The sequence below is a fragment of the Phaeoacremonium minimum genome (assembly GCF_000392275.1).
Source record: "Phaeoacremonium minimum UCRPA7 unplaced genomic scaffold PA7_03_scaffold_41, whole genome shotgun sequence".
NCBI lineage: Eukaryota > Fungi > Ascomycota > Sordariomycetes > Togniniales > Togniniaceae > Phaeoacremonium > Phaeoacremonium minimum.
In genome coordinates this window covers 36,569-44,515 of record NW_006920948.1, presented here as the reverse complement: position 1 = coordinate 44,515, position 7,947 = coordinate 36,569, and the positions used below count along the sequence as shown (strand labels likewise).

The window sequence follows — 7,947 nt, the reverse complement described above, 5'->3', positions numbered from 1 at the left end:
ATTCTGGTCGAAAGGTTTGATATAGTAGTAGTTTGCATGACACAAAGTGGCTGACTAACACTGGATAGGTGCTGATCAAGTCCAATTCCTAATGCGCAATGCTGAACAGATTATCACCATTATATCTGCGGCATTTGGAGAGGAGATCTTCCGCTTAGCAGCTTTGCAAGATGTCTGTGCCTCGGCAGATACCGATGTTCAAGAGTTGGCATGCCGGTGGCACCAGATATCCGAAGCTGCGAAGCTGGCAGAGATTAATGGCGCCGCCGACCCTAGATGGATCTCCCAGACGTCTACAGTAGGTTTCACTCTTCGGCTGCCAACGACCACTACCGCTAACACCGAACACAGTGGCTTCGAGACGCCCAGAGTCTTATGAGTAGCATGGCAAGCAACTATGATATGCCCAGACTTGCAATGGGCCAATTAGCTGCAGGGCTGTCCGTGACAAGTGCCATCATATCCGCTCTTTTATCCAGTCCTAAAGAGCCTCGAGCTTCCTTGTCTTTTACACTTATCACTTTGGCATATGGCATCATGATGTTTGCCAGTAGTTACGTTGAAGAGGAACATCACTTTTGGTACTGGTCAACAACTGCCTGGCTAGCGTTCATAAGCAATAAGGGCTTCAACGGGTGAGCAATACGCGAGCTTGTTGCCGACGAGTGCTAAAACAATTACAGGATAACAAAGTCGAGAGTGAACCAATTTGTGGCCGTGGTTGTTGCCTTTATTGCGACGAGGCTTGTTAGGGGCTGGAACCAGACAGGGCAGAAATTTGCCGGAGAGCCTGATATTGTCAAAATCTTTCTGCAACCACAACCTGTCATAATCTGGGTGCTTGTGACAATTACATATATATGGGTTCAGCGCGAGCTCGTCCGCGGCTTCGATGCTCTTCCAACAGCGCTCAGTGGCATTGCAAACACAACTCTAGTTCTTGCGGCTTTCACCTTCAAGCTCGCTTTTACAAATGAGGATGCCCCTGAGCTTGTGGTAGGCTTCGCCCGATCGTTGGTCGAGATCACCCAGGGCGCATCGCTTGTCACCAGAGCTCGAGTGGTATTCATCGGTTTAGCGATTGACACTGCGTGTGCGGTCTACTTCATGATCACCAGGAGTCGGATATCGAAGAAGGCATCTGGTAAGCTGAAGAGTCTTCTGCATCCTTGTCAAAATTTTACTAATTATCTCAGCTATCGAGACACTGCATCACCTCTATACTCTACTAGCCATGACGCAATCTCGGGCTACCAACATTCCCCTATTCCTGCTCTTCGATATTCTGTTCAAGTTCCTTGCCGCTCAGGACCTCAGCTTAGTTCAGCTAAGCACGTCATCCCTCTTGCTACAGTACATGTCCTTCTTCGCTTTTGGAGGTACAAATGCCATCTCATCTGTCGACCTATCAAGCGCTTACAACGGCGTGAGCGGCTTTAACGTCGTGGCAGTCGGCGTGCTCACGTTCTTGAGCAACTGGGCTGCACCTATATACTGGACATCGGCAACAAGCGTTCTCCTGGCGAGGAAGAGAAAGGCAGGAGAACGAGACGTATACAAACGGCACATCACCATCTTAACGATATTCGTCGCAGCCAGTGTTGGCTTCGTCATGGCCGCGTGCACGGCTCTCAGAACGCATTTGTTTATTTGGACCGTATTCTCGCCCAAGTATCTTTACTGCATGGCTTGGAGTTTGGGACAGCATATCGTTGTAAATATAGGACTCTGTGGTGTCCTATTCTGGCTTGGGTCCTTGTAGATAGCAACAACATAGACATAAAATCGAATGCCATCAAAATTGTCAGTGTAGATGATATTATTGCAAACATTCAATAAAAGAACTTTACTGCAGCCTCAGCCAAGGCCAATTGTTCATCACAATAACCCGACAAATGAAAGCCAGAAATACACAAGTCATTGAATCCCAGTCATTACAATTCTCCATCCGTCAACAGCTCTTCAACCAGAGAGTCATCATCGTCCTTGACAGGAACCGCTGTAACGTCGCCCGCTTCATCCTCGTCTTCTTCCTTGATATCAGCTTCCAGCATTACAGTGCGATCCTGCACGATTGTTTTCTCCTCTGGGTCAACGGAGACGCTTCTGCTAGTAGTTCTGCGACCACCATTTTCTTGCTGATCCAGACTATTCACTATCTTGCCCAAGCTGACATGGATTTTGTAAAGCGCGTTTCTGCCAGTTGCGTCTGAGAGAAGCTGGTTGTCAACAGCTTCGGACACCTCAGCATAGATATCCCGGAGCTTCTCTTCGGAAGAAGCGGGCGAGACGTAAAGTTTGCCTAGTAGTGGCGCGATGACCTTTTTCTCTTCCTCTGCAACGGGGTTAGCACACATTTATATCAAATCAGTCGGAATGCTTTACTTACTGCTGAAGGCACCGTTAAGCCTTTCTAAAATCTCCTTCGCAAAGTCAAGATGAATATCTCCATTCACGTACTTCTTCTCGGAATCCAAGCCGCTGCTTGGGGAGAAACATTTCCGAGGATCTGTCCAGTCCACCAGACAGGCACCAATGGTAGACAGGCTAACCATTTCGTCACCGACATCGGCATCGTCGTCTTCAAAGCCTTCTCGTACATTGTAGAGGGCATGCAGAGCATCAAGAGCCACAGAGCGCATGAGTTCTTGGTTCTCTGGGCGCGAGTAACAGAATACGGGCAAGAAGTAGTTCAGTGCCTGCCTAACACTTTGGTTGCTGGAGCTCGCCGGTTCAAAATATGCGATGACAAGTGTCTTCAGCAGCTCAGCGGAGGTCTCATGCTCTGTGACAACACGTCCTAGCAATAGTTTGGAAGCGGCAACAGTGGCAGCAGCTTGTACTTCTGGCGACTTGGCTCCTGATCTGAGAGCCTTGATGTACACCTTCAGCAATGCTGGGTTGTTGGATAGAAGCTGGGCACCATGAACATTGAGAATATCTGTAAGAATCTGAAGCGCTGTGATCTGGAGGGCAGTGTGGCCCTTGCTGAAGAAGTGCATAAATAGCGTGAGATTCTCCTCCGCCAGAGATCGGTCGAGCAGAGAGCAGAGGCCAAGACACAGCAAGCCTCGCTCACGAACTGGGGCCTCGTGGCTGCGAACAGCAGGAACAACCAAATTGTTCAACATGGAAACAAGATGGTCGTTCTCCTGCAAGCTTCCAGCCACGTTAGAGAGCATGCACTGGACGATATGGAGGCACTTCATGTTAATAACAATCTCCTTGATCGCCTTCGCCCGCGCCTCCTCCTCGCTTAGTTCGCTGTCCTTGCTGCGTTGCTTGCCACCCTTAGTCGGCGTGCTGTCGTTGCTGACTTCTGACTTAGCAGAGTGGAAGCTTTCATCCACAAGATCATCTACGATAGTATCGTGGACATCTGCGACAGCTTCGAGAACAACACTGCAAAACTCACGCTCACCCGCAGCATCTGGGGCGCAGATATCACGGAGGACATCAATGGTGAGCTTCGTGACCTCATCCGGGAGTTCGGGAATAGACAACGTTTGTCGAAGCAAAGAGAACATTTTCCTACGGCCGACTTCATCCGAGTAGTCCAACGTCAGGGCGATATGCAGAAGCTGCTCGACGATAAACTCTTGCTCAACTGTGTCTTCTTCTTCTTCCTCCTCATCAACGTCTTGCTGCGAAGTCTGCTTCAGCGCATCGCTAAGAACCTTGACATATCTCTCAAGGAAGAAAGCAAGTTTGGTGACCTCGGGCAGCTTCTCCTCGACAAGAGACTCATATTTGCCGTTTCCTTCATTTCTGCAGAAATCATTGAAGCTTCGCGCCATGAAGACAGACTCAGCACTAAGGGTTTCCCAGAAGTTGTCATCAAATGTGACTGCTTCACGATAGTCAGGACGACCTTCCCAAAATCCCTTCATGGCCTCGAGAGCAACTCCATTCTCTACACCAGAGTTGACAACATCGATACGCTCAAGGAGCTCCAAGAGACCGTCAAAGTTCGGTGGAGCCGCTTCAGCCGGCTGGCCGTCAACCATCGGAGGTGCGCCTGCACAGTCCTCAATCCATCGCTCACGGAAAAGTCTGCCAGCCGCCTTTCGAACGGTTTCATCTCGATCTCGGAGACCCCATCGGAGAAGTTTCTCTCTCATAGAGAGAGAAAGGTGCCTGAAATCTCCAAGAGCCGGAAGCAAGCGAGAATAGACAGCGCGGCGTGTCATGGCATCCTGGTCTCGAGCTCTTTCTAGCAAGAAAGGCAAGGTGTTCGGCAAGATTGGTAGGTTGACCAAGAGAGACCTTCTAACGTCCGCACTGGGATCATTTTGGAGGACTTCGAGGAGCTTCTCGAGCAGTCCGGTCGCGGAGTCGTCATCAGAGTCATCGGAGTTGGCTTCTGCCTCCACCTGGTTACCTGCCAGCCGGCCAAGGCCGAGCACAGCCTGAGCTCGTACCATAGCTTCCTTATCACGTATTCTCTTCAGTAGTCCGTGACGTAACTTTTGGAACAGATCATCGTCGATCGCGTCGAGAGAGTTGATAATATGAGAAATGAGCTGAGTTGATCGATAGCGTACAAACTTGTCCTTGGCTGTGAGAAGAGGTAGGACCGAGTTCATCAAATGAGCCACAAGTCTGGTGGTGGGAGTCTCCGGCATGGTGCTAGCATCCTCGTCAACCTCACCCAGCAGCTCGTTATCTTTGTCGCCTGAATGGCGCAGGAACAGCCCGATGAATCTGATGGTCTTCTCCCCCACCGTCTCGCTCTTCTTGACAGGCATGATTCGTAGAACGGATCGGATGAACTCGCGATTGAAGTCCTTTTCATCGAAATCGGTAGCTGGGTTTGACTTGGCGCTGGTCGGTTCGTAGCAGCAGGCCTCCTGGAGTTTGCGTAGAGTAACCGCCAGCTTTCGGTGGGTGGCAGTATTTCGTTGCGCATCTCGAAATACCGATGCGACCTGTGATCGCAGTACGTTGTCCTCTGTTTCTTCAGGAATATCTAGGCTTGACGCCGAAGCTCGGGACGCGACGGAGGCTCTACCCTTGAGTGTCGCGGCTGATGACTTCTCCGAAAGCGCCGTGGACGCCCGTCCCGATCTCGTCGAGACGCGAGTAGGCATCGTGAGGTTTGAATCGATACTGGTGGGATATGTTTCTACACTCCTGTTATAAGTCGTCTTTGATGTGATGTTCCGGGGTAGTTGGCGCGTGTTTCGTACGATAGAGGTGGAGGGGGGCATACAATTAAGATATGACAGTGCTATCCACCTTACTGGGGCGCGCCAGACACCAAGACCCCCGTCCCGCATGTCAACAAAACATACTCCCACTTTGGGCTTAGCGCAATCAATATCAGCTCACGTGCGGATAACGATAAGCTTCTTATCAAGATTCAGGTGGGGCCAATTTTTTAATCGAAAGCTCGAAATCCCAGACTTTTTTCTCTTGCAGAATAGCAGACATTTTTCAATACTCTCCAAGCCAAAGGCCAGTGTACCAAGCCATGGCAAAATCGAAGGGCCAAAAGAGAAGAAGAGAGGCCGAGGCCGCGCAGGATCAGCAGAATGCTGTCTCTGACGATCAAACGGATCATCCCTCTAAAAGAACCCGGACTGAGAAGAGCAGATCTCTGTTCGTTAGGTCGCTCCCAGCAGCGGCTACCCAAGAGACGTTGACAGAGTTTTTCTCACAACATTATCCTGTCAAGCATGCTATGGTCGTTACTGACAAAGCTACTAAGCAATCTCGTGGCTACGGATTCGTTACATTCACGGATGCAGACGATGCCCTGGAAGCCAAGGCAAAGCTGGACAATGCGCTTCTGGACGGGCGTCGGCTCAAACTAGACATTGCCGAACCTCGTCAGCGTGCCTCTGGTGCTGCCGGCCCAGTTGAAGTTCGCTCTCGTCTTTCTGAGGAGAAGCAGAAACGAGAGGCGGACTTGGCGGAAGCCCGCAAACCAGCGAAACTCATCATTCGCAACCTGCCTTGGAGCATCAAGTCTTCGGAACAATTGACCAAACTATTCCAAAGCTACGGAAAGGTTAGATTTGCCGATCTCCCACAGTCAAAAGGGAAGCTCTCTGGATTTGGGTTCATTACCATGCGCGGCAGGAAGAATGCAGAGAAAGCTTTGGAAGGCATCAATGGCAAGCAAGTGGACGGAAGAACTCTGGCAGTTGACTGGGCTGTTGCCAAGGAGGAGTGGCAGCAACATCAAGGAGATTCTCAGAAGGACGAAGAGTGGGAAGATGTAGCAGACGAAGAAGCCGACGGCGACCTGCCAAAGAAGAAACGGACGGAGGCGAAGACCCCCAAGAAAAGCCCAGATGAGGATGATGAGGATGCAGACCTTGAGAACTTCATGCGCAATCACATGGAGAACCTTGAAGACGAAGAGGATAGTGAGAATGAGGATAAGGAGAACGAGGATAGCGAAGCAGCTGGGGATACCCCGAAAGCAGAGAAACCGAAACGCCTGACGGACAACTCAACAACGGCTTTCATTCGCAACCTCCCTTTCACTGCAACTGATGAAACACTCAAGGCCCATTTCACTCAGTTTGGAGCCATCCGGTATGCACGTGTTGTCATGGACCGTGCAACTGAGAAGCCGGCTGGCACAGGCTTTGTTTGCTTTGTCAAAGATGAAGACTTCAAGGCCTGCTTGAAGGGTGCGCCGCGACATCAATCAGTCATGACCAAGTCAAAGAAACATTCCGTTCTCCAAAATGAGACTGTTGATCAGGAAGGTAAGTATACAATTGAAGGCCGTGTGCTGCAAGTAGCTCCAGCCGTCAGCAAAGAAGAAGCTACACGGCTGTTCGAAGAGGGTCCAGGAGGCAAACGAAACCAAGACAAGGACAAGAGGCGGATATACCTATTATCTGAGGGAACAATTTCCAAAGGCTCTCCACTCTACGATTTGCTCTCTCCAAACGAAGTCAAGCTTCGAGAGGACAGCGCTAAGCAACGTAGAAAGCTTATCCAAGGCAATCCAAGTCTCCATCTAAGTCTCACCCGCTTGGCTATTCGCAACATCCCACGCAACATCGACTCCAAGGAGTTAAAGGCCCTAGCTCGAGAAGCCGTTGTGGGATTTGCCAAAGATGTCAAGGAAGGCAAGCGACAGCCTCTCTCGAAAGAGGAAATGAACAGAGCTGGTCAAGAAGACAAGGAAGCCGAACATCGGCGCAAGGAGAAAGGCAAGGGTGTTGTGCGCCAAGCGAAGATTGTGTTTGAGACAAAGGAAGGCTCCAAGGTTGCCGAAGAGACTGGTGCAGGCCGAAGCCGGGGTTACGGCTTTATCGAGTACTCGTCTCACAGGTGGGCGTTGATGGGTCTTCGATGGCTGAATGGACATGCTCTCAAGAATGAAGCTGGGAAGACAGTTCGTCTTGTAGTCGAATTCGCCATTGAGAATGCACAAGTTGTGGCTCGCCGGAAGGCTGCCGAAGAAAAATTTCGACAACGCGATTCTGGAGCGGGACAAGAGGGTTCCAAAGAGCAGGAAAGAGGGACTTCGGCTACCTCTAAGAACAACCGCAAAGGTGGCAAGGGCAGAGATGCAAAGTCCGTCACTAGGTCAGGAGAGAAAACGATCGAGACGAAGGACGAGGGAAAATCGAAGGACGCAGTTACCAAACTTGCCATGCGACAAAGAATCATTGGCAGAAAGAGGCTCACTCGCAAGAAGAAAGCCCAAACTCGTCGTGGTGCCTAATAATTCCGATATCAATAAACGGCAGAGACCGCTCTCACAGGGAAGAAGACCATCCCATTATATTAGCTTGAAAATACTGTCTCAATACCCGTACCTAGTCAGTAGCAATGTTTGGCCTCCTCGTCCACTATGCTTGATGACGTAGCACAACAGAGAGACGTATGGATCTCAGTGATGCTGCGTCATGTTAATGAAGATAGATATGATGCTCCGTTGACATCTTTGAGTGCCACTACACCTCCGCCAGGATAATA

The 7,947-nt window shown here is 50.3% G+C and overlaps 2 protein-coding genes across 2 annotated transcripts; one reads left to right on the top strand and one right to left on the bottom strand.

The window, feature by feature from the left end:
* Positions 1–1,934: 1,934 nt before the first annotated feature.
* UCRPA7_807 (putative nuclear condensin complex subunit protein) lies at positions 1,935–5,090 on the bottom strand (the record flags this gene model as incomplete). Its single annotated transcript, XM_007913394.1, has 2 exons — positions 1,935–2,335; positions 2,390–5,090. The coding sequence occupies 2 exons, from the start codon at positions 5,088–5,090 to the stop codon at positions 1,935–1,937; spliced, it is 3,102 nt and encodes a 1,033-aa protein (XP_007911585.1).
* A 383-nt stretch (positions 5,091–5,473) lies between these two features.
* On the top strand, positions 5,474–7,693 carry UCRPA7_806 (putative nucleolar protein 4 protein; the record flags this gene model as incomplete). The annotated part of the gene is made up of 1 exon (XM_007913395.1): positions 5,474–7,693. One exon carries the CDS (start codon positions 5,474–5,476, stop codon positions 7,691–7,693), a length of 2,220 nt encoding a protein of 739 aa, XP_007911586.1.
* Between the last annotated feature and the right edge of the window lie 254 nt (positions 7,694–7,947).